General features: G+C 39.6%; 1 protein-coding gene and 1 long non-coding RNA gene across 5 annotated transcripts in view; one reads left to right on the forward strand and one right to left on the reverse strand.

Moving 5' to 3' along the window:
• LOC103229070 (uncharacterized) overlaps positions 1-21069 on the forward strand; it is a 50305-nt gene extending 29236 nt beyond the window's left edge. Inside the window, exons 1-6 of one of the 4 annotated variants that reach the window (XR_005235372.2) lie at positions 1617-6141; positions 10453-10564; positions 10929-11126; positions 14801-14967; positions 17206-17301; positions 18248-21069. This is a non-coding gene — a long non-coding RNA (uncharacterized lncRNA). Of the gene's footprint in view, positions 1-1616; positions 6142-8005; positions 8107-10452; positions 10565-10928; positions 11127-14800; positions 14968-17205; positions 18148-18247 lie in introns of those variants that run through there. The other 3 variants (XR_005235370.2, XR_012090969.1, XR_012090970.1) reach the window with 3 other exon arrangements.
• Positions 67-27408, reverse strand: part of SLC35F4 (solute carrier family 35 member F4) — a 300118-nt gene continuing 272776 nt past the window's right edge. Inside the window, exons 3-8 of the mRNA XM_007986795.3 lie at positions 25323-25620; positions 17179-17398; positions 8007-8132; positions 5894-6086; positions 2606-2695; positions 67-502 (exon numbers count right to left, since the gene is read on the reverse strand). Coding sequence (XP_007984986.1) covers positions 261-502; positions 2606-2695; positions 5894-6086; positions 8007-8132; positions 17179-17398; positions 25323-25620 — 1169 coding nt within the window. The 3' untranslated portion in view covers positions 67-260. The remainder of the gene's footprint in view (positions 503-2605; positions 2696-5893; positions 6087-8006; positions 8133-17178; positions 17399-25322; positions 25621-27408) is intronic.

The raw sequence follows: 27408 nt of genomic DNA on the forward strand, positions 1-27408 counted from the left end.
TGTTGTGAGTCGGGGGAGGGGAACTTTTAAAAAATCAGAAAACAGAACAAGGACAAATGTGTTTTAATAAAAAAACTATTATGATTATTTACACCAATTCCTTGATAAGCATATAAATGTAAACTTTTATTGTTGGCATTATTTCACTTATGATTTATCCAAATTCAGAGTTAATACTGTCATTTGAGTGTACAGGTAGTGAGAAAATTTTGTTATATTCACAGAATATACATACACGTGCATTCAAAATGTGTCCCTCTCTAAGCCAGTGGTATAGACACTGTCCCATTGGCTCTGCCTCTGCCTCGCAGGTGTACGCTGGGATCAGTCACATCATCCACATGCTCCTCACTCTTCTTTTCCTTCAGGCTGTTGATGAACCTCAGGGTGATTTCATCCCATTCTTCAGGCAACAGCATGAGCAGAAACCCAATGCAGATGGTGATGGTAGCAGCCAGGCGGACGACATTGAATATCACCTCCTGCTTTAGGAGATCCACAGCTAGGAAAGAAAAATCAAGTCGTGCATTGCATATGCCTGTTTCTAAGCTTTGAAAACAAGTCACCAAAGTCTGTGTTACTTCTAGAGATTTCCAAGAGTCATCTTTATTCTTCCAAGTTAGTGTTTCCTTTTTCCACATTGCTAGGTTTGCTTTCCATCGCCTGTCTCTAAATCATGCTTATCTTTCAAGGCTTAGCTCAAATTCCATGTAATCTGACTTACTTACCTCCCCAGTTTTCTCTCAGTACTTTTCCTCTGTACCCCTTTACCTTTCTCCAGTTTCATTGAACCATTGGAGATTTTTTAAATGAGCCAAACTTGTTAGTGTCTCAGACTTGTGCAGGCTGTTCTTTTAAAAATTTAATTGAGGTGAGATTCATGTAATATAAAATTAACCATTTTAAAGTGGACTTAGTGGCACTTAGTATATTCACAATATGATGCAGCCACCACCTCTCTCTGGCCCCCAAATATCTCCATCACTTCAAAATAAAAGCCCATACCTATTAACTCCTCAGCTTCTTACCTCCACTCCCCAGCCCTCAGCAACCACCAATCTACTTTTTTTCCCCCTCTAGGTTTGCCTATTCTAGTTATTTTATATAAATGGAGTCACATCCTCTGTCCTTTTGTGACTGGCTTCTTTCACTTAGCAAAATATTTTTGAGGTCCATCCATATTGCAGCATGTGTCAGCACCTCATTCCTTCTTATGGCTGAATAATATTTCATTGCATCATAATTTGGTTATTCATTCAACTGCTGATGGACATTTAGGCTTCTCTACCATTTTGCTGTTGGGAATAGGGCTACTATGAACATTTGTGTATGAGGATTTTTAAAATCTGTTTTCACTTTTTTGGGGTATACAGTCAGCAGTGGAGTTGTTGGCCACACATGTGCTGTTCTTTTTGCACGAGCTACCCTTCACTCCTCATATCTCACTTCATCCAGCTAAACCTCTCCTTAGATCTCTCCCCTTAGGCTTCTCGCAGGAAGCCTTTTGGATGCTCCTCCTACGCGCCCTTGCAGCATTCAGCACGTGCCTCTATTAAAGCAATTCTATGTTGTAATTACTCAATTTTTTTCTTTTTGTCTCCCTCTCAATGCTACATGGTCCTGAGGGCAGAGACTGTGCCTTATTCAGGACCTTTCCTAGTGTTAGGAAAGTTCCTGGTGTACACTAATTGCTCAGAAATTATTTGTCAGATGAATGAATGAACTTCCTTGACAACTCCACTTAGATATTTCTTTCCTCTGAATATCTTATAGCTGCTGGAGTCTGTCTCACACAATTTGGCATTTAATAATAAATTATTTTGTAGAGTTCCCAGTTGTTTCATGTAGGTTGGCCTTCTTTTACAAATTCAGTCATAAACATCTTAAGAGAATAGTAATGTAATTTTTTTTCTTTTTTGCAGTCCTGATCACATGACAAATGTTCAATAAACATTTGCTGATTGTCGTGGAGGACAGAAAAATGGCTGCTCAAGACTTGAAATTATAAAATTTTAAAGTTAAAAGGACTATACAATCATCCAGATAATCCATTTGTATTTCTTGTTTCACTGGCAGGTTTCTCTAGAAATATTATCCTGGAAAAATAGCTTCTCTTGTCCCTGAGGTGAATAAAATTGTTTTTTCCTTATATCTATTCCAGAGGGCCACCTGCTCTGCCCCAGGAGAGCCTTCTGTGGCTCCCCATGGATTGTCTGAGGAGAAGCCAACCCCATGTACATCCTCTACACTTTCATTAGTGATGGTTACTTGAAAGTCCTATGCTGGGATGCCTTTTGTTTCCATAGGACTTTCTCTAAAAATACCACAAAATTAGGTTGTCAGGGAGATTACATGAAACCCAAATGATACATTTGGTATTTAATTCTAAAAGCACAACCAAGTAAAAACAGTGTTTTTTAGCTGCAAATTTTAAATCTGCTGCATAGTTATTCTGTTGTCTGCCACCTTCACGATATTTAAAAACATCTTCCCAGGCAAGGAACATAATTCACAATTTCTAGAAGGAACAACTCAGGACACAGAACAAACACAAACAAGAGACTTGTAGTGGCCAGGATCTGCACATGTCACATGGTACCTGTACCTGCATTTCCAGGAACGCTGAGCACTGTCCCAATGGAGATTAGGATTGGGTATGTCAGCACCACCCCAACATTCACCAGGATGTTGAAGGCTGTAAAATAGAGGAGGAAATACAAGATGAAGGAGAAATAATATGCTGGACTTTTTTCTTCTCAAAGTAAACAAATCAATGTCTTTGCTACATGTGCCATTTAAACTGTCTATACCTTTGATCCTCTAATTTTGGAGATGGATGCATGTGTATTCTACCTGAATTAGTCATTTTTTTCTTTCCTCCTCTGCCACTCTGTTTACCTGAATCTTGCCAATAGGCTGGCAAAAGGCATATGGAGCAAATACAAAGAGGTAAAATAATTGAGTCACAGCACTGCTTATTAGCACTATAAAGGTAGGTTGGGGCCAGCCAGAGGTTAAAAGCAGGTGATTGATTGAAGATGGCGCCTCATCTCTTTATTGCTATGCTATTTTGTGCCACATTCCTGGACATTAAATGGCTCCAGTGTTACTGCCTAAAGGAAGGTCTATCCAATGATAACCTATGCTGTTTTATCCCCTCTCTCTGGAGGTCAGCATCATGTGGGCAAACAAGGGTGGGTTTAATGTAATTCACTGAATTCCAGAGACTGTCTCCATATCCTGATTTGTGTACAGATAATCAGAGGGCAGATCCACAGAACCAGTTGAAGGTGTAGCTTCATGCTCTTCAATGAATACCTTTTGGACCTCTTTGGTTAAATATAAAATTAGTTACAATAATCATTTATCCACTTTAAAACTTATCAAAAACACATTTTCAAAAAGAAAAAAATTATAAATTACAAAACATTATTCTAATAGAATCCACTCAAATGTTTGTTTCAGGGGATAGAGAGATGAGTGCTATCTCCGTGACAATGAGGCAAGCATGTTGCCTATATCTCTGTAGAACCAAAAAAAGTTCTAGAACCATTCCAATTAGGATGATGTATGTTCTTCTATTGTCATCTGTAATTCCCGCTTTAGGCCCACTGGGTCACTTGTGCTTGGTAGTTAGAAACAGTGAGTTTGACTTTTACTAGACTTGGTCTCCTTTTTATTGTTCATACAATAGTACTGGCAAGCAAGGCAGAGGGTCTTCCGAGGCTAATAACCGCTCTTCACTCCTGACAAAGCTGCAACATGAATGAATATTCCAGCACTTTGACACTCTCTTCAGACTTAGGGAGTCCAATATGGCAAATTCTTACAAACCAGGAATTTATGAAATACAGCACAGGCTCTGCTGAACTCCGTAGTATGGGACCTAGCCTGAGTTTAAGTGCAATTCAGACATGCTAGGTGAATGGAGGAGGCTGACTTGCATTTGGGCTAACGCATTTCCGAAAAGATAGGTCAGCCTGAGAGGAGTGAGGCAAAGTAAACGTAAGCAAACAGGAAACCATAACTATAGGAGATGTGGGGTAGTTCAGGGTGCAGATTGATGTGTATCTCTCAGACCTGTGTCAGCCTAGCCTCAGCCAGATCATGTCTGATTTCTATGGAGAAAAGAGGGATGGCAATAAACACTTAGGAATAGGAGCACTGAAGACCGTAAGATCCTGGGGTGTGTAACAGCCAGGAGGGAGGCTATCTCCTCAATGGTCACAGCACAACTTCAGCACAGTGAGCTCTGCAGTGCACCGGGGTGGGCCTGGTGGAGCAGCTGCAGTGCTGCTTAGCACTGCAGCCAATGGAGTGTGGAGCTCATACTGCTTGGTGGCGAATGCCAGTGTTTAGCTAGCACAGGTGGCATCCAGCCTCTGCAGGCTTGCTTAGAAGCATGTATTGGATATGCCAAGGAGTATATGTTGGTGGAGGGCTACTTTGCAGCAAGGTGGAAATCATGTGTGCAACGAGGAGGCTAAAGGTCATTAAAATTTTAATTAGGATTGTTCCCTTTTATGTTGTTTTTGGCCAGAAAATAATCTAGGTGCTTTTAATGAGGATGTTTTGGTCTTACGGAAATATCGCTATTGATTTCTACTCAACTTAGTAGAGGTTATGAGAGGTGCTAACCATATAATTTTGGCGTCAAAAAGTAGAACTCAAGGGACCAACTATTAATATTTGATCCTTCTCTTGAGTGTTTTCTGTCTAAGACCTCCCCTGAGTCTGAGGGACTGAGCCAGCATAGAAAAAGATGACCCAATCAATACTCTTGCAGGGATGAAAATAAGAACATTTTGCTCCCAGGAATTGCAGTGCTGCTACTATTTCAAATTATATCACCTCAATAAAGAAGGTCAGTTGAGAGTTGATGGATGTTCTGCAGGCCGAGTATTGTGGGAAAATGAGGAGTGGGCAGAGGGAGTTGACCTCCGAGTGGCGTGTGGAAATGGGAGCGGCATGAAAAGGATTTGATTCTGAGTAAACAAACACCAAGTCATTGGGTTGTTGCTGTTTTTTGACTGCTTTGGTGGGAGAAGAGCAACTTTGTTATTTTACAGGCTCCTCTCACGTCAAGTGACAACAGCAGCACAGCTTAAAAGTCGGATCCCGGAGCTCAGGTGAGGCAGCCAGCCTCAGAGTTATAGGAAGCTGGCAGTGAAGACATTACAAAGACTCCAGGTGATTTTTTCTTGGCCATTAACTAGGCACTGTCTACCCAGCCAGGATCACCAAGCCCAGTGCATGCTGCTGTCTCTTTACTGGCAATGTCTTCCTATCACAAATCCATCCTCCATTCTCAGCCAGAGTGAGCTGTTTCATATGCAGATATGAGCCTATCACCAACCTGCTTAAAGATTATTAAGTGAACTTTAAATCCAAACACCTCAAAATGGCTTTCCAGGCTCTTCCCAACCTGCTTCCTTCTTAAATAGCATCTCCTTCCCTCCCTCCCTTCTTTCCTTCTGAACTCAGTGCTCCCACCAGTTTGAACCACTCTGAGTTCTTTGAATGCACCATCTACTCCCTAACCTCTGCTCAACACACCATGGCACACATGGACATTATAACGTGATACAGTGCATTAGAAAGAACGAATGAGGCTGAAGAAGAAGAATGGATTGAAGGCCAGTGGTATACAGAGAGGCTTGGGCCTCCATTGCACACCTTAACTCATGGGAGGCATACTAGTTGGATAGCTTGAACCTAATCAACCAGCAGCTTGCAAAGAACCTGCTAAACATGACCAATGACGTTGAACAACATACGTTTGGGAACTAGAGCACAGAGTTACCCAAGAAAATAATCCTATGATGATAATCTAACTAGCCAAAGAAAGATTGAGTGATAAAGGGAATGGAAGGCAAAACCCGAGGCCACTTACCCAGCCACAGCCCTGCCATCCCACAGAGACAGCCCCACGGCAGAGCTGCAAAAGAGGACCAGTGCTCCACCTTGGTGAAATACAAGATGACTGGGGTGAAGGAGATGAAGATCAAATTGAAGAAACCCAAGGTGGAGACAAAGTGTGCGGCTTCCCCAAAGTTGGCACTTCCAAGAAACATTTTAAACAAGACCTGGAATGAGAAAAAAAACTCTACAGCCACACAGAGACTTAGCTAGAACAGAAAGGTAAGTCTTATTATTCTGTACTGTGAGCTAACTGGCCCAGAGTTTATTCTCCATTTCTTCTTGCCCTGACATCTTTACAGCACTAGATGGGCTGTTGAGATAAGGAATTAAAATACTCTGTAGCCTTCATATGAAATTGCAAATGTCATAGAATGAATTTCTTATGGTGCTGAAAACTGCTGGGTACTGTACATTGTGTTTAGTGCCACCATCACTGATGGGTATCAGGAAAATGATAAATAAGAGTCCAGACAAGCCCAGAAAAATCTTCTAGGACTGACTGCCATTAATCCTTACCTTAAAGCATGGGATTTGTTTTATCCTGATTTTGATAGATACTGAAAAGTAAATTGGATGGAGAGACCCTGTCATCATGTTGAGAGAAATAGTATTTATGCCTTGGATTTATAAGCAATTTTCTTTGTGAGCTTAAAATGACTTCACAAATATGGTGCTTGTTCCCCAGATTAAAAAACAGTTTTTATATATTATAAACCTGTGTGCAGAGGAAGATGGCAAGGAGAAGCAAATAGCTAAGATAAAATCCCACAACAGGTTAGGGAGAAAGCCAAGTGTAGAGTCCATATTTCTTAGCTTCTTAAGCCCACCACTCCCTATACTAATCCTGTAACAACATGGAGTGAGGCAGATCTCTTCTGCCTGGAATTACATTACGGTGCAGATAGGATTTGGTACATGTCAGCAAATATTAGCACTCTCAGAATGAATACATTCTGTAACCTGGTCAGGGGAAATCCCTCTGCAAGAGAGCCATTCTGGTCATAGAGCGATCCCAGGTACTGTTTCTAATTTCAACTGAACTAATTATTTTTTTCTGCTGGAAGACTTAATCAAAAGAATTTGAGCGCATGGTAGTCTTCGGTCACATCAGACATCTTCGTGAATCTCACTTGGGGAGCAAGTGAGACGCTAATGGCCGTTGAGTGAGCATTTGTCAAGCTTGTCACACAGAATCAATGGGCCGAGAAATGTCAATATGGAAATAGACTTCATGCCCTCTGAGCCACAGTGTTGCTTAATAATCAGAAAAGGCTTCCAGGAGGGATGAAAAGGGTATTTGCTGCCTTTCGGAGAGTGTTTTCTCATTGAAACACCAAGAGAGGTGAAATTGGAACCGTTCTTTAATATATCCAGAAAGTTGACTTTTAAAAGTAGAGCTTTGGGGAATGACCTTTTAGATCTGCTCTCTTAGTTCTCACTTCTGAAGTCAGGTGCAATGACTCTGAATAGAATTTTCTTTGATGACAGGGAACTCCAGTGGAGAAAAAAAGGGTGGGTACATACAGCCAACTTAGAGCATCCATCAGAGAAAAAAAAAAGAGGTTCTTCATTTTGCTAGTAACATGAGCTCCTGTGGCATGGGGGTAATATGTGCCAAACAGCTCTCTAGTGATAGCTTATTTCTAACATCTCTTTTGAGTTAAAATAATGACCATAGATAATTAAATTAAAGAAACATAGGGAGAGAAGATGACTTTCTAATGTTCCTGCTATAACTGCCTGATAAATGAGGGATTAGGGCATAGCACATGGGCTTAGAAGTGGGCTAGTCCAGAGTTTAAGTCTTAGTTCTATCATGATTTGAGGCAAGTTATTTAATCTTTCAAAGCCTCAGTTTCCTCACCTGGAAAGTGGAAATAAATATTTATGCCTCATAAGGTTGTATTAACACAGGCAAAATTTTCAGGCAGGTACCCATCACATAACGAGTACTTAATTTACTTACTATTATTTCAACACATCTATTTTCTTTTTAATCAGTGTTTTCATCCTACTTTCTTACTTGAGTACTCAAGTCTAAGTTATGAGTGACAGTTGCTTACAAAAGAAAGTGCACAACATACCTTATATAAAGCAGATGTAGAGGCTGAGCCCACTGCAAATGCCACTCCTACGATGGAATCGGCGTGGAAATTATCTGCATACGCCATCATGACAATGCCGGTAATTGCCATTATTGCAGCAACTATCTGTCAAATAGGATGCAAAGAAACAGAAAAGCAATGATGCCTCTGGATCCTAGATCAGCCAATTCAAGACTTTATAAAACTGCTAAGTAATTCCTTAAACCTAATTACCTTTTGTACATCACTTTTTAAATGTAGGAAGGCTCAGTATTAGAAATAAATCAATATGTTCATGAGATATCCAGGCACGGAATATAAAAGCTGTTCACATTATAATTAATAGTAATTTTATTATTTTTAATATATTTTTACTTTTTTAGGCCTAATTTCAATTTTTTAGCTCAAGCTTTCTAGAGATTAACATTTGTACTGGTGAAATAAATTTAATAGAAAGTCACTTCTAAGTGTTTTCATATCTTCTGTATTTCATCTATTCGTTTTCCTCCAATTTAGTATACATTTTAATCAGCTCCTTGGATCAATGTATGTTTCTGAAGATCTCCATCTAATCAGGACCTGATTAGCAAGGCATGATATTGATACAGCTAAGAGGCAAAATTTAGGCCAATGGGAAAAAAGAAAGAAAATAAATTCTCGTAGAGATTTATAGAGGAGCAAGCTGAGTCTGCACTGTCACTTGGAATGTCAAATGGAAGCCAGTACTTCCTTTTGTTGAAAGGAAAATTAATTCATTTTTTCAGAAAAAAACACTGAAAGATAATTTCATTTAATTGTTCTAGAGCATTAACTGCATAAAGTGAAATATTCATAATTCAACTGAAGTCATCATGATTTACTGTAAATTGACATGATTCTTGCTATATTCAAAACAGGAGTCTACTCCCTTAGTGAAATGGTTTGTGTCATCTCTTTAATTATCTTGAACTAGTTCTACTGGAAAGCAGTTCAGAGCTACAGCAAACAGTAAAATAATGCTGGAACAGGTGACAATATGTCATTTCCTTGTGAAATGGTTTCACTGACTTTAAAATCCAGGTGAAAATTTGTGAGAAATTTAAACCTACATGGTAATTAATTTTGTTAAGCTTCAGTTCTGAGTATTCCCAAGTAAAGATATTCCCAAGTAAATAAATTCCCAAGTAAAGATAGCTTTTTCACATATGTGATTTTCGGGGGCCTTTTTGAACACTATTAGTGAATTATTTTTTATAACATGTAGATTTTTAACATGTAATTATTGACTCGCTTGAGGCCAGTGCAAAGTATGTTCCCAATGACATAGAATTCAGACACTGCTAAAGCATGTCTTTTGTTAATGGTCACCAAAAGCAAGGACCCACTTGGTTTCAGAGTAGCTCCATATTAAAGTGTCCTTAATGAGAAACAGCAGGAGTACTTGAGAACAGACGTAGACATGTCAGCAGTGAAAAATCATCTTCATTAAACATTATCAGGAGGCTGCTTGATAGGAAGTGGTTTTCTTGCTGAGTGAATATCATATTCTCTAAAGCTGCCGGGTGTGTGTTCTGGTTAGATTCGTCCTTAAACTATAGGGAATAGAATTTAATACACACACCACAAGGTGTCAAGGAGATTTCCTAAACAATAATAGACTCATCAATAAACACAGTGAGGGGGTTATCAAGACCTGGAAATTCTATGAGGGGTTATCATTTTCCTTGATTTGGGGATTTGCAATAGTTCTTTGGGGGATCTGATTTCAGGGAAATAAAAAGGCACACTAGATATTGACATATCCTGACTTGGTTTTGTGTTTAAATAATGTTCACTGGTTAGTGTTCATGAGCACAAATAGATTTCCTTCATAAGACTGAGTTAACGGGAGAATACATTTGAGTTAATATTTGTTTTCTTTTAGCTAAGTGTTGTATTTTCTTGGTCAAATAAACAAGTGGTTACTTCAAGACAAGAGTAACAAAACAGTGTAAATCCTAACACTTTCACATGATGTGCTATTCTATATTTTAAATTATTAAAAGCATTCTGTAATACATAACACATGGGTTTAGGTAATTACACACTATAGTATGTAATTCTAGATTTAGAAAATTGTGAAAACCAATTAAAAAACCCCAAAGCAAAAAACAAAATGCTGTCTAGAAAAGGACAGGCAGTTGGCATCATTATCCCCAAGATATGACCACAGGTAGGAACTCTTCCTTTTCTGAGTTAGCCACTAGTAAAAATAGATATGCGTAAAATTTCTATTATGTTTCCTCAAGATAGGAATTGAATGTGGGTAAAGATTACATAACTCTGTAGCAATTCAAAATTATAACCATAGTGAGCCTCTTAAAGATCTTCATTACTTGTTATATTCAAGTCCTTGTGAAAATATTAGCCTGGACCACTTAAATTGACATATCAATTACAGCAGTGTCTCTTTCAATTGCCTTCACAGAGAGAAGCATTTTTCACTTTAGGGGGCCAGACAATGCTGTTAAGTTCTGAAAGAATGAAAATCTGAGTATCTGAAATGTTAGAAAAATTCTCCATGATATGAGCAGTAATTCGTAAGTTATACAGTAGGTTCCTGGGGCAGGGTGCGGGTGGAGGGTGTAGTGGGAATAGATAAATTATTTGCCACATTTTAATTTAAATTTCATAAATATCTGATAGGTCATATTCTCTATGGCTATATTTTAAGAAATTTTAAATATATTTCTTATCTACATGGTTGTAAGTGAAGGAAGAGATCTCAGCTAATCTTGAAAATGAGGAAAAATTGTGGAGTGGTTGTTAAACCACTGGTTTAACTTTAGAGAGTAAATACTCTAGATGTCCGGAGAACAAATATCCTAAGCACGTATCAGTCACACGCATTTTCAGAATCAATCAATCATCAAAGAGGGATTAATAATCTTTTCTTCTCAACAGAAAAACACAAAATGACTCTTCTTGGCCTCAGCTTTCTGGAAATGTGTCTGCAGGAAGCCAGCGCCTAAAAATGCTCGTATGTGTTCATTAACATGATGACAACCACTGAAGTGCTCCTGGGACACATTAACATCCATAAGAGGAATTCTGCTGAAAATACACCATCTAGTGGTGCCACCTGCTCAGCTTCTGAAAAATGTGGGTCTCTTGACAATCTATTCCAGTTCCAGCCTCTTAACCAGCAGAAGTGTCTAAATAAGATGTAAAACTAGGCCAGGCACAGTGGCTCATGCCTGTAATCCCAGCACTTTGGGAAGCCCAGGTGGGTGGATCACATGAGGTCAGGAGTTTGAGACCAGCCTGGCCAACATGGTGAGACCCCATCTCTACTAAAAATACAAAAATTAGTTGTGCTTTGTTGGCACATGCCTGTAATACCAGCTACTCAGGAGGTTGAGGCAGGAGAATCGCTTGAATCTCGGAGGTGAGGGTTGCAGTGAGCTGAGATCACATCACTGCACTCCAGCCTGGGCAACAGAATGAGACCCTGTCTCAAAAACAAACAAAAAAGATGGGGGGAAAAAAAAACCCCTCACCATTACCATTATCTGAACCTGGCTTAGGTTAGAATGTTAGTAACCATAGTGACCATAAAACCGCCAGCTCCTCCATTTAAAATTTTTAAACCTCTCTGCCCTCACACATTGTGGTGTGCCCACCTGGGGTGAGTCATTGAAGGAAGAGGATTTATTTAGCCCATTATCTCAGCATGCCAGTTGAGTGGCATGGCCTCGTGAGCCACCCATCTTCCTCTGCATGCTGGGGTCCTCAGAGAACTCTCTGCACCAATTTTCAGAGCCAATCAGAGGGGATCTGTGTGGTCATTTGAGCCTGTTCCTAAAGCCCAAAGAGGGCTTTACCAGTGGACATCTGGTGATCTCACTGTACTAAACGCCACCTGTGACCCTGCATGGTGGTTGTTTCTTTTATCTTTCAAATAATTAGTTTGTACAGATAAAGCCTAAAGAAATATCTGGCTTTTGGCTGTTTTTGTTTTCTTGTATTTTTTTTCTTTTTCTCTTTTGGCTCAGGCCATCAAAAGCCCACAAAGGTTTGGTCCTTCTCTGCATCTCCAAGAGGGTTTATCAGCCTTATCCCATTCACTATGGTTCCCATTCACAGATGGTTTTCACAATTCTTATTTGCATAACAGTACCAGCTCCTTCAGGGTCCAAGGCATTGGATGAACCTTTAGTTGCTTCTCTTCCTACAGTGTTCCTTTAAGATTTTAAAGGTCAAAATGAGTAATTATAATCCAAACATGTTTCCTTACTTTGCCTTGAGGCTAATTCTGTTTCTTGAAGCTAGGTGCGTATGAAGCAGCTGGTTCACAAATCAACCCTTGAATTCCAAAGCCTACAGCAGCCCTAAAAATGCAGATCTCAGACCACACTGCTGGCAGCTGCTGTACTCAAGTTGAAGACTAAAGGGTCAGTAGTTGAGGTTGGGACACACGTTAATAGTTTGACCGATGAGAAACAGGCTGATGATTATCTCTCTGGGTAAATTTAGATAGAGTCAATTTTCAAGGAACTATGGCTATACAGAATCCTTAAACTTCTGCATATGTTATATTTAAGGTTCTATGAAAAACTGTCTTTTTTACTCAGATTCTATTAAACTGAACAAGTGGTGAAGTGTGAAAAATAAGAGGTGTGGCAATCTATAGCTGTCCAGATGCTGTGTGTGAGGCGGGCAGTGGGGGTATCTTGGATAGCAGCACACCCAAGGGATGCTGGGCCTCTGAACTCCCCCTCTCCCTACACGCGTGGATTTTTATATGAATAAAATCCATTTGAAAATGATCTCAAAGGGAGACCTGGATGTCAAAGATGTAAAGAAATCCCGTGAGGAAAGAGTGAAGGATATATGTGGAGGGTAGACACATTGCACCTTGTTGAAGGGGTTACAGATTCCTTGTGGGTGTAAAATCGGACAGCCAGCACAACCCAGCTGTCTCCTCTCTTGGCTGTATTCATAAGTCATTGTCCTGCCAAGATAGGGATAAGAGGGAGGATGACTCCCACTGTCCATCCTCCACTGCCTCTTCTAGGAAGCATGGAAGTTCTGGGTAGACAATTCTGCGTTGCACATGAATCAAGAGTAACCAAAGGCAAGATGGAAACAAATTGTCAAGTTATGTGTTATCTTAATACTTATCTTAATATCAGCATAAATCAGTAGCAGCTCAGTTCCAATGTACTGTTTTAGAGCATTCTAGAGCCCAATTTGAATTCAAAGTAGTACCTGCTATACAACGAAAGATTCAGTTTAACTGATGTACTTCAGTCAGTTTTTGGTAGATCCTGGAAAGTCTTTGAAGCAGCCATAGTTTGGGAAGCTAACTGCATAGGGACCCAAATATAGCTGGAAAATATGTGACTCCCAACCCAGAGGGACACTAATTCATTTCATAATCTGCTAAGACAGTTGGGATCTGCTGAACCATCCACCAACCACCAATATTTTCCATATCTTCAAGGAAATTGGAAAATGTAAGAAAAATTTGAATGACTAATATAAAAAAATAAGAGAGGGACAAAATCTGAAAGACAGTTTCTACCATTGTAGTCTGGCATCTTCTTTTCATTGGTGTAAAACAGATAACCAACAGCAGAGAAGAAAGCTCCCAGCCAGTGGCACATTCCCCTTGGAAAGAACCTTTTTTTTTTTTTTTTTTTTAAGGTGGGTTCTCTAGTTCTTATGAATTTAAGAACTCTAGCTAAACATAAGGTCTGAGAGACAGGAAAACACCTATTTTCAAAGCTGCAAGAGCTGGATTATCACTTTCTAACATTTTTGCAATCAAAAAATTATCTTTTAAAGAAGTTTACTAATTTTCATGGGATGATCACAGATTAGCTGCAAGCAATTGCTCATGAAAGGGCTTTTAAACAAACCATAGATTACCAATAAATTGGCTGAAATGACTTCATAGTAAATGTAAAACAGATTACCTTTCTATCTGTAATTCAGTGTTCAAAAGAAAATATTAGCAAGTTATTCATAATATGTAATTCATTTTTATGTGAGCATCAGTCATTCTGGCCTACTGGTCGTCCAGATAAACCCATATTTATGATGTTGTAACTTAAAGTGTCTTTTCATGGTGTTCTTTTCACATTAAAAAAAAAAAATTAGAAGTAGGGAAGGCCATAGCTTCTCATTTTAAATGTGCTCATTCCTGGGGCTAAGCATATGAGAATTATAATCCAACAAACATCTGTTTCTAAACTACTGATGCTTTAGCATGAACCAGAAATATAAATTTTAATCTGAGGACTGAAAGCATCTCTTTAACTGTTTTTTTTTTTTTTTTTTTTTTTTTTTTTTTTGAGTAGTCCAGTGGGACGACATCTGGAGGAGCTATGCTTTAGATTATTTATAGATGTGGACAGTAAGAGCCACATTTATGTCGTCAGTGCTGTTTGCCCTCCTTTAATTTCTCAAGTGACCTAATTATATGTGTTCTCAATATGTCTTGGGAGGAAAATAATTGCTGATACTCTCAAAGGCAAAATGCTGAATACGTTTCTGTGCTTCTCACATTCCATGGCCTGACTGTGGGCATCATTAAAGTTACACTTTACCATTCTTCTGGAACGTGGCATTGAACATGTCCTAATGTTTCACAGTGAGAAGTGAAACACTTCCTCTTACTTAAAAAGAAAAATATCTGATGTTTTATGGGATGCCTGACACACTAATGCTTACTATTCTGCTATCTCTGATGTCTTCACTTATGGATATATTCATTACCAAGTACTTATTAACTATTTAACATTTCTTCTACTGAGTGTTATTAATTACAGATGCTGTTAGTTTCCTAAGTCTGCTGTAACAAATTACCACAAACTTGGTGACTTAAAACAACAGAAATTTATTCTCTCATGGTTCTGGAGACCAGAAGTTCAAAATACAGCTGGGACCAAAGGCATCTCTAGGGAAGGATACAGTCCTTGCTTCTTCCAGGGTTCTGGTGAGTGTCCTGACATTCCTGGCTGGTGACCACATCACTCCAATCTCTGTGTCTGTGATCACATCGCTGCAGCCTCCTCTTCTGTGTGTGTCTTTTGTGAGTCTCTCAAAAGGACACTTGTTATTGGATTTAGGTCCTACTCTGATAATCCAAGATGATGTCCCTTTTTCAAGATCCTTAAGTTAATAATATCTGCAAAGACCCTTTATCCAAATAAGGTCACAGTGACAGATTTGGGAGATTAAGATGTGGACAGATCTTTTTTGGAGTCACCACGCAACCCACTGCAGATGGCAAATTTAAACTGGCAATGGTTGGTAGCCTCTAGGCAGATTTTTGATTTTTAAAATCTGCTATTTAAAGTTACACAGTTGTTTTCTTTTTCTCTAAAATACCTCAAATAAACACTGTACCTTTCTGGATGTAACCTCTTGCATCAGTGAGGTCCATGGTTAAATGTGTTCATTCGCTCTAATACAGTGGATTTTATTGCTGGTAAATCTAGTGGTGAAAACATGGATTTAATGTTGGTGTTTGCATGCCACTAAAAGAACAGAAGAGCCTCCAAATCTCTCCTCTCCTCTCTTCTGACAAGACTCTCCAGGTTCTTATGGGTGATCCATGGTCCATGGTAGTGAAAGACAGTGAAAAGAATGATCTCAGAAGTATGAATTCATTTACTATATCCTCAAGTATCAACTGAGCCCCTACTTTGTGTCCTGCAATATTCTAGACATTGGAAAGAGAGACAGCTGACTTCCTAGGGGATGACCTATGTTGATACATAGGGCCCCGTGCTTGGAAGGTCCCCACCCTTGGTTTAATGCTCTGTTGTTATCTTAAAATTAATAGTTTTTAACAGGGCCCCTGCATTTTCATTTTGTACTGGGCCCCATGGATTATGTAGCACATCTTGAAAAGAACAGTGGACAATGTAGGCAAACTTCCAGCTGTCAAGGACTTGTCAGGGTATCTGATGGTAGACAGCCAGCACCAGTACCCCAGGCATAAATATGTGATGCTGAGCCCTTTGGGGTCAAATCTAAGGTAAGACAGTAAATAACGTAGTATCACATTTGGATATATTGTAATGGTACCATGGACTGACTCACAGTTTCTGATTTTGTCTTCTATCAAAGTTTTCTACTTATTATTAATATCAAGCTTCATTTCTAAATTTCAGAGCAGCATCTCCCAAGAAACAATCAGAATTGTCTAACTTTGTTTTTTTTTTAAGAAAAGCTTTCAGGGTTAATGACCATCATAAACCCTCTCTCTAATATAGATATTAATTTCAGCATTTGGGAGGGGGAAAGGACCTTGGAATCATTGCCAATAAGAGCAATGTTTTGATAACAAAATGTTTCAAATTATATCTTGGACATCTCTTTCAGAGCAGATAAGTTGTGTAATATTGATGTTCATTTGTACCTCCTTCTAAAGAAGTGTTGTCTCAATATTTTCATCATAGTGGCATGCCGGATTATATGAATGAGATCTGGCTCCTTAAATCTTCAAGGCTTCCAAGCAATCTATTTTTAACATAGAACAAGCATATAAATATATATGTTTTTAATCCATATTACTCCTGAAAGGAATAAACTCAGAACTGAAGTTGTTGGTGGAAGTTTAATGCAGTTCAACTAACGATTTGTATCCAAAAGAAGTTGTTGCTTGTACTTCCATTTCTGCATTAGTCACACTAGATATATAGTCACTTTTAACAGCATTGTACTATTACCAGTGACTTTAATTATTGTTTGTAATCTTATCTACTTACACTAATATTAATTAAATCCATCTGGTGGGGGGAATGGGGGTCATCTCAACATATGTTGATTGAAAAATGCAAACCGTAATCTTTATAGTGGCTAATTTTCTCAGACCCTTCATTCCTGAGGACAGAAGGAGTTGATCACACCATTAATTCTAAAAATGGATTCTAAAATAGGAACTTGTTTTCTCTGCCTGTTTTAGTGCCTCCTGTTGGAATCAGCTCACTAACCAGTAGAAACAAACTGTTTATCCTTCCGTGATGTTGTAACTGCCTGGGCTTTCTCATGCGTCTTCAGGTTTCAGTTTGTACTCAGAACAAAAAAAAAGTGAGAAAAGTTTTACAGAAACTCCACGAAACAAAGCAGACAGGCTCTCCTGAAGCCAGGGATTTATGCTAAAGGCAGGCATCACACATTGAATCAAGTATGCCATTACCCTCACTCCCATGAACCTGTCTTTCAGCACAATCCACGACAGCAAGAAGACAAAGGCTTTGTTACAACAGAACAGAGCGGAGACATCAGTGGCCGTCAGCTTCTTTAAAGCCAGTAAATAAAGGTAATTAGTCAAAGTCCATAGAATAGAAAAGGGAGCAGTTCTTTTAAGAAAGAGCTTCAACGTCAGACCATCTTCACCAAAAATCCGACTGCATTCCCTAGGAAAGAAAACAGAAATTAATATCCAGGTACTGATGGTGACACCTCTTGTCTTATCTGACTCATCGCAGCCATTTTCAGGTCAGAGCACAAACACTCAATACCCATCCTTCATCTGTGAAGTATACCAAACCCAGTTCTGAAATCTGCAGGCTTCAGGGACTGTATGAGGTTCCTTGGAAAACAGCCCACATGTGCCCAAGCACAGAGCTAGGCCCCCTTCTCTGAGATATTCTCTGGAGGTTGCCTGAAAAGCCATTCTGTCGTTTTTGAGCATTCTCAGAAGAGCCTGGAGAAATACAGAAATGGGTAGTTGCTGAAATCACTAGCTACCGGAAGAGGGAGAAGATTCTTTCCCAGTGGGCAAACGAGAGAGGGTCAAGGCCGCTACTACTCTGTGAACAGGCTACAGACAACTCCTAGAACCCGGAGGGAAAGGGACTGTCATATGTCTGTGCATCACACATGTCTTTGGGTTTTATTTCTAAGACACTACGCCTCTTTCTAATATATCTGCCCAATTGACTAATGTTTTTCTTGCTAGCATTTTTAAGGCAGAAAAATGAAGAAAGGCTCTGTGATAACTCCCAACTAAATAAATAGAAAACTCAGGTTGTACTTAGATACAAACATTTGGCCCTTTTGTGGAGAAATTGTCTGAATTCAGTGTCAGAAGTCTGAATTCAGTGTCAGAAAATGATCACTTCGGTTGTTAAATCTTCTATTTGATTTTCAATTAAGTTGGCTACATTTAGCCCCAGGGGCCATTTTTTTCCTTTACGTCCTAGGCCTAAACATGATTTTTTTTTTTTTTTTTTTTTTTTTTTTTTTTTTTTTTTTTTCCCTAGGTCTGGCTCTGTTACCCAGGCTGGAATGCAGTGGCGTGACCTTGGTTCACTGCAACCTCCGCCTCCCAGACTCAAGCCATCCTCACACCTCCGCCTCCCGAGTAGCTGGGACTACAGGCACGCACCACCATGCCAGGCTAGTTTTTGAAAATTTTTTGTAGAGACAGGACTTCACACTGTTGCCCAGGCTGGTCTCAAACCCGTAAGCTCAGGTGATCTGCTTGCCTTGGCCTCCCAAAGTGCCAGGATTACAGGCAAGAGCCACCGCACCTGGCTTTGAGGGGCCATTTTAATAAAAATGTTCAAGCTAGTCATACAAACAGGTAGTAATGGAAGTGACACAATGACTGCGCCTATATGATGATGGACTGAAAACAGACTTACTACTGGGAGAATTTTACTTAATTTTTTTCCACTCAATTGTTCATGAACATTCAAGCATTTATGGGGCAACTGTCAGGCATTGTATTTTCATGAGTAGTATAAGTAATCTTGTTCAAAGCAATACATTATTAATATATGCATATGTTTATAATGAAATCTACTTACAGGACTCTAGTACTGGTACTAGTTTCTTTTCCAGTTTTAAGTGAAATTAGTGTGCCTCAAAGTATTGCAAATCAAAGTAAATTCTAGCCAATGTTTGCCTCACATGAACGTTCACATGAATGATGTAATCCCAAAAAAGGACCATGTAGAGAGGAGGAGTGATAAAGAATTTAGGCACAGGGAGTACAGCCTTAAAGATTAAGTTTCATAGTAAATGTGACTTTCAACTGGCTGAGAATGTTGGGAGTTGCAGGTCAGCGGTTGCAGGAAGGTTAAAGACATGTGTTGCACACACAGAAACTTGTATTGAAATTTGTTTACTTTCATGTAGGAGACTACCAAAAAGGAAGAATTTTTGTAAAATGAAAGTAAGATTTCCCAAAGATAAATTTTAACTTTAAAGAGACAGAACTTCAAATAACCTAAAGCCTTCTGCAAAGTAAACAGAAATTACACACGCTCACCTACACACAAAAGTGAACAGTGTCTCTGGAGCCCCACAGCCAATGGGATAGTCTGAATTAGCACCATACATAGAACCAGAGGAAGTTTTCATAGAGCATCCTGGGCACAAAGTTCATATTCTATACTTATAAGGTGATCTGCTCTATGAGAAAGCTGCCGTGTAGAGCTGGAGTTGAGAGTCGTGGGTTTATCCTATCATTTAGGACCACTGATTGATTGACTTTTAAAATATGAACACATTTATTAAGAACCACCACAACAAAACCCATTCCTGATTAAAGGATTTCTTTTTCTTATCACTGGCTCTAGCCAGCGATTGTTCTTCAACCAAGAGCCGACCATCATGCTGGGAGGAGTGCTCCTAAGCAAAGATTTTGGACACAGGGAAGACCAACAGATGTGTACTCCAGACAGGCAGAGCCTGACCAGCAAAGCAGCTGGGAAGATGCTGCTGCCAGGCGGAGACTGTTCTCACCTGGCTCATCTTGTCTCCCAGGTGTTCATTCCCTCATTGTTCCCCTTTTCTTCCCCTTCTCTCATAGCCAACCTTCTCCCCTTTGTCACCGTTGTTGCAGACATTAAAAATGCTCTCCATCCAAATGCCAGGTCACTTGTGTAAAATCCCATACTATTTAAGCATTAAACTCTAAGAAACATGAAAACTAAAAAAAATATGGATTTTTATGGAGAAGCAAATAACAGTGGGTTTCTCTTCAGGATGATGAGATCAGACTTTCTGGGCAAGTGGCATTGACAGGTGGTATAGCTTGAAATGAAGCATAGAAGTTAGAGGACACTAATAATTTAGTTATGCTTATTATTAAAACAGCAGCCACTAGTTATGGAACCCTTTCTATATGTTAAAGAGCATTTAAGCACATTTTATAGGTGCCTGACATAGGCAAATATCTTTGCTCTAGTTTTATGCTTTCTAAAGATTTTTTCCCCTAAGAAAACATCCCTGTTAATAATATGCTATACAATTTTTTCTTCCTAAATTTCAAATTCACCTGAGGCAACTGAATTCTCCTGTAATATATAAATGATTATCAAAAACTACTTCTAAATAGACAGTCCTCACCATCTAGATTTGATACTTTATTGAAAATTATTTTGATGTTACTGATAAGAAAAAAAACTGGAAATGCTTTCATACCATTCTAGAGAAAATAGTCAGAGGTTCTGCTGTTATGGGACAAATCCTATTTCCAGTCTTATACACTAACTGTTTTCCCCTTGTTCAGTCATGAGAGCTTCGGGAATGACTTCTTGGCAGATGGTATTAATGAGTCTAAAGGGAAAAAAACATCAAGGATCTAAGAATTGTCTGACAATTTTACCTCTCATGTGGAGGAGGCCACTGGAGAATATTACCTTCAAAGATAAGTGTTTTCTGCTTGACAATAAAAGCCCATTGATTCTATTTCAGAAATGGTCAACTTCACTCTACATGCACTATAGGTAGAGTGCTAAATCAGATTTTACTAAGTTCAGAGTCAATCTGACATGAGAGATGTGAAAAAGATAGTTCATTCCCAAACAACATTTCTGCTAGCAGCAGTCTCTTGTTTTAAATCAGTTATTTTAAATCAAACTGACTTAGCTTGCTTTGAGGTATTCTTGAGGTACTTCTATTTATACAAAACTTTTGTTGTTTTAAGTCAACGTGTTTGTCTAAACCATGGAAGCATTCAAGTAGAACACACATACTGTATAGGTGCACATAGGTATCTTCAAACAGGGACAATTGTAGTCTGATAATCACATTCCCCCATAATCACTTATTAAATATTGTTTAAAAAATTTTACAATGCAAGATCATGTCTACTTTGATGAGAATCAAATACAAAATGTCTTTAGTAATCTCAAAGAGTTATAGGGCTCTCCCAAGCCAGTAAGCATTTATTCTTTTTGAATTGTTTTTTGCTTCTTTCATTATAGCTGAGTTTTCATGGACACATATAGAAAATCAACTCATGGTGAGAATTAATATTCCCAAGCACTTGCAAAGTGGTGATAGGAAATGGAAGTTGAGGCAAGACACATTGGCTTATGCCTGTAATCCCAGCACTTTGGGAGACCAAAAACCACATGATTATCTCAATAGATGCAGAAAAGGCCTTTGACAAAATTCAACAGCCCTTCATGCAAAAAGCTCTCAATAAACTAGGTATCGATGGAACATACCTCAAAATATTAAGACCTGTTTATGACAAACCCACAGCTAATATCATACTGGGCAAAAGCTAGAAGCATTCCCTTTGAAAAAAAAAAAAAAACCGGTGCAAGACAAGGATGCCCTCTCTCACCACTCCTATTCAACAAAGCATTTGGAAATTCTGGCCAGGGTGATCAGGCAAGAGAGAAAAATAAAGGGTATCCAAATAGGAAAAGAGGAAGTCAAATTGTCTTTGTTTGCAGATGACATGATTTTGTATATTTAGAAAACCTTATCGTCTCAGCCCAAAATCTCCTTAAGCTGATAAGCAACTTCAGCAAAGCCTCAGGATACAAAATCAATGTGCAAACATCAGAAGCATTCCTATACACCAGTAATAGACAGCCAAATCATGAGTGAACTCCTATTCACGATTATTCAAAGAGAATAAAATACCTAAGAATCCAGCTTACAAGGGATGTGAAGGACCTCTTCAAGGAGAACTACAAACCATTGCTCAAGGAAACGAGAGAACACAAACAGATGGGAAAACATTCCATACTCATTGATGGGAAGAATAATTCAATGCTCTTCCCATCAAGCTACCATTGACTTTCTTCACAGAATTGGGAAAAAAGCTACTTTAAATTTCATATAGAACCAAAAAAGAGCCCACATAGCCAAGACAATCCTAAGCAAAAAGAACAAAGCTGGAGGCATCATGCCACCTGACTTCAAACTAAACTAAACTACAAGGCTACAGTAACCAAAACAGCATGGTACTGGTACCAAAACAGAGATATAGACCAATGGAACAGAACAGGGGCCTCAGAAATACCACCATACATCTACAACCATCTGATCTTTGACAAGCCTGACAAAAACGAGCAATGGGGAAAGGATTCCCTATTTAATAAATGGTGTTGGGAAAACTGGCTAGCCATATGCAGAAAACTGAAACTGGACCCCTTCCTTATACCTTATATAAAAATTAACTCAAGGTGGATTAAAGACCTAAACATAAGACTTAAAACCATAAAAAACCTGAGAACAAAACCTGGGCAATACCATTCAGGACATAGGCATGGGTAAAGACTTCATGACTAGGCCAGGCACAGTGGCTCACGCCTGTAATCCCAGCACTTTTGGAGGCCAAGGCGGTGGATCACGAGGTCAAGAGATCAGGCCCATCCTGGCTAACACGGTGAAACCACGTCTCTACTAAAAATACAAAAAATTAGCTGGGCGTGGTGGTGGGTGCCTGTAGTCCCAGATACTCGGGAGGCTGAGGCAGGAGAATGGTGTGAACCTGGGAGGTGGAGCTATCAGTGAGCTGAGATCGCGCCACTACACTCCAGCCTGGGTGACAGAGTGAGGCTCCATTAAAAAAAAAAAAAAAAAAAAAAAAAGACTTCATGACTAAAACAACACCCAAAGCAAAGGCAACAAAAACCAAAATTGACAAATGGGATCTAATAAAACTAAGGAGCTTCTGCACAGCAAAAGAAACTATCATCACAGTGAACAGGCAACCTACAGAATGGGAAAAAGTTTTTGCAATCTATCTTTCTGACAAAGGGCTAATATCCGGAATCTACAAAGAACTTAAACATCAAAAAGTGGGCAAAGGAGATGAATGGGCACTTCTCAAAAGAAGACATTTATGCAGCCAACAAGCTATGAAAAAAAGCTTATCATCACTGGTCATTAGAGAAACACAGATCAAAACCACAGTGAGATCCCCATCTCAGGCCAGTGAGAATGGTGATCATAAGTCAGGAAACAACAGATGCTGGGGAGGATGTGGAGAAATAGGAACACTTTTACACTGTTGGTGAGAGTGTAAATTAGTTCAACCATTGTGGAAGACAGTGTGACGATTCCTCAAGGATCTAGAACTAGAAATACGATTTGACCCAGCAATCCCATTACTGGGTATGTACCCAAAGGATTATAAATCATTCTAAAAACACACATGCACACACATGTTTATTGCGGCACTGTTCATAATAGCAAAGACTTGGAACCACCCCAAATGTCCATCAATGATAGACTGGATAAAGAAAATGTGGCACATATACACCATGGAATACTATGCATCCATAAAAAAGGATGAGTTCATGTCCTTTGCAGGGCCATGGATGAAGCTGGAAACCGTTCTTAGCAAACTAACACAAGAACAGAAAACCAAACACTGCATGTTCTCACTCATTAGTGGGAGTTGAACAATGAGAACACATGGACACAGGGAGGGGAACATCCCACACTGGGGCCTGTTGGTGGAGGTGGGGGACTACGGGAGGGATAGCACTGGGAGAAATACCTAACATAGATGATGAGTTGATGGGTGCAGCAAACCTCCATGCTACGTGTATACCTATGTAACAAAGCTGTACGTTCTGCACATGTATCCCAGAACTTAAAGTATAATAAAAACAGAAAAATCTGCCAAGTTACTGCAAAAGGTGATCACAAATTAAACATTCTTCAAGGCCAAATGAATAAAGAATAATTAGTACATGCACCTTCAGAAAAAAAAAAAAAAAAAAGAAAGAAAATGGTAGTTGAGGCCAGGCATGGTGACTCACACCTGTAATCCCAGCTCTTTGGGAGGCCAAGGTGGTCAGATCACTTGAGACCAGGAGTTCCACAGCAGTCTGGCCAACATGCTGAAACCCATCTCTACTGAAAATACAAAAAAATTAGCTGGGCATGGTGCCACACGCTTGTAACCCAAGCTACTCAAGAGGCTGAGGCAAGGGGCGAAGGTTACAGTGAACTGAGATTGCACCACTGCACTCCAGCCTGGGAGACAGAGCAAGACTGTCTCAAAAACACAGGAAATAGAATTTGAAGATAGACCCTTCTAAGTTAAGTTTATAAGAAGAGTCTTATAATGTACCAACTGTAATAATTTCTTTTCATTTGGTATAGGGCAAGAAAGATTTTGGCCCCTGGAAGACAAATGTATTCTGCTAAGGAATAAGTCCATGTGGAGGACTCTTCTTCAGTCTGCCGTCTACTGATGTCCCTATTATTTATTTATTTATTTATTTTTTCTGGGTGATTAGAGCAATTTTCCTGGAAGTCATTTCTCAGCATCAGGCTTTTCCCTCTTCGTGGAGCTGTCCACTAGCAAAGGTACTTGGACCCAAATGCTGCTTTTGCCTCCCTTGAGTGCCATGCAGTGCTGGGTAACATCAGCCCTGTCAGCTTCCTGAGCTATCCAAGAGGGGGTTACAGAAGCCAGGTTTAGTACAGAACAACCACTAGAACCATAAGATTTTAAGCCCAACCACCACTGTTCATGGTTAGCAAGGAAACAGACAAAGCCCCCATGTGCATCTAGCCAACAAAGAATGGCATCTTTTCAGGTTTCTTAGTGCCAAACTCCCCATTGCATGAAATCAGGCTGTGTCATCTGCTAGGCATCTCAGTGTCAGAAATATTGAGCAAATGTTTGTGTAACAATTAATCTTATTAATACCATTTTTTTCTGGGCTTGATGCACTAGGATGTTCTTATAAAACATGACTTTCAGAAATAGATCTAGATTTAAATCTTGGTTCTATTATTTATAAGTGTATAACCTTGGATGAGTCATTCAACCTTTCTGAATTTGTTTCCTCTTGTCTTAGAATGGGGATAACACCACCTTAAAATGTAAATGTTACCACCAGTCATAAGACATGCAAAAGTACCAGTACAGTGCCTGCCATGTTATAGACACATTTATATTTTTAAGGAAGGACTGATTCTGCTTCTAGTGCTCATCACCAACCTTAGATCTTGCTTCTTCACATACCCCAAAAAACTCAACTCATATTCCCAAGAGATAAAAATGGGCATATTTTCATAAAACATTTCAGTAATCTCTTATTGGCCAGTTAACATGAAACCTACCTGAATTTTTTCATTGGAGATTGCTTTTCTTGAGCAGTGGCTAGATGACCAGAATAATAGACTGGGAAAAACATAATGTTCCAGTTTGTTGAAAACCAAGTCATGAAAAACGGGCAATAGAAGTTCTTATAAGTAATTTTTACAATCTGTGTAGTTCCAACCCAAGACGATGATACTGACAAGATGATCAAGAGTCCCCAGATGCCCTTCAGAACCATGGACGTGCAGGATAGGCAGCGAGCCTTGATTCTGTTTTCTTGGCTGCTGTTCTCAGAATGAGTCTGTGTCCCATCGTCTGCTGGAAACAGGAAAGGAATACAAATGTGTGGAAAGCAGGTTATGAAACAGCAATCAAATATATCAGCTCCTTAAAAAAGACGGATGAAACCAAAGAGGCAGACAGTAGAATTACCAGTGTTTTTCTTTTCTATCATCATTTGAGGAGACTGATAACTTCAGCTCACTTTTTCTCTGGACTCTCTGCTCTACGCTATACAGTAAGCATCTGAGTCCCCATCCAGTCCATGAGGTTGCTCATGGACTTGGTGGATGCTATGCTGTTTTCCAGTGTGCCCTTGCCTTATAAGAGCAGCACACATCCCAGCCCCCAAACACCGGTCTTGGCCCCGTGCCCTGCTTTCTGCTATCAAATGTGAGAAGATGTGAGGCATAACACCTCCCATAGGAAGCCTTAGGAAGCATCCCAAGGTCCTACCAGCTCTCTTGCTCTTCCCCTCTGTCATTACAACGTAAAACACCAATAGAAACTGTTCTTTCTGTGTGTATGGGGAAATGAGCAGAATGCAGCCCAAGCTGCTCTGTATGCACCAACATGAAAAGGGAGTGAGAAATAAATATTTGTTTCCATTTTCCTTATTTTTTTTTTTAAGTTGTAGCAAATGGCCTGGTGTTGTGACTCATGCCTGTCATCTCAGCACTTTGGGAGGCCAAGGCAGGAGGATCACTTGAATTCAGGAGTTCGAGACCAGCTTGGGCAACAAAGCGAGACCTTGTCCATGCAAAAAAAAAAAAAAAAAAAAAAAAAAAAATTAGCAGGGGGTTGGGGCATACACCTTTAGTCCCAGCAACTCCAAAGGCTGAGGTGGGTGAATCCCTTGAGCCCAGGAGTTTGAGGCTGCAGTGAGCAATGATTGTACCACTGCACTCCAGCCTGGGTGACAGAGGGAGACCCAGTCTCTTTAAAAAAAAATGCAGCAGAGATGATTACTAAATTAAAAGTAATGTGTCCCAAGAATAGAGCAAGTCCTGACTACACAGTCATTTCCCACCTCATCACAAATGACTATTTAATATATTTCTGGGAATACAATAAATTCTGCTTTGTACATTTACTAAGAAAATGTAGCAGCAATTTTACAGCACCCTAAAATAGCCAAAACTCTCTGAAAGTGATAATCATGAAGGCTGTCTCCCTTCATGGAAAAAACAAGTTAACATAATGAATTCATGTACCTATCAGGAAGCTAAAGAGGTCACTCGGAGTCCCTGAGCTGAGATCCCAGATGGTAATTGTCTACGAGACTCTCTTGTGTCTCCAGGGACCCCACTGAAGCACGAGGCCTATGCTGAGGGTTAAAGTCGCGCAGCCCGGAGATTGCCAATGGCAGTGTGTGGGGCCCGCTCACTTTGTGTCTCCAGAACCTGCTGGCTCTGCTGCTGAATGTGTTCCTACTGCTTAATGAGTCAGGTGTGGCTGCCCCACTGTGTTAAAAACCTTTACCTAGTTAAGGCTTTCTGATATAATCACTGGGGGAAAGGGAGAAGAAAGTCTTGAAAGTGAATTCTCCACTGGTGAATATAAACCAAGTAACTATGAACACGGCAACCACTGCATGACTTGTAAGCCTTATAAACAGTACTGAATTCTCAGAGCCTCGGCATCCAGAAGATGAAAACTGGCCATCTTTTATTCATTCATTCAACAGAATCTTATGGAGACTCTACCAGGTGCTAGTTAGCTACTTGGATCCTAAGGGTTTGAATATGAAAGACTTGAGCCCACGGTCTAATGGAAAGCCAGAAACACACTCAACACAGTGTGATAAGAGCCAACTCGGACAGATAC

Source organism: Chlorocebus sabaeus, chromosome 24 (genome assembly GCF_047675955.1).
Source record: "Chlorocebus sabaeus isolate Y175 chromosome 24, mChlSab1.0.hap1, whole genome shotgun sequence".
NCBI lineage: Eukaryota > Metazoa > Chordata > Mammalia > Primates > Cercopithecidae > Chlorocebus > Chlorocebus sabaeus.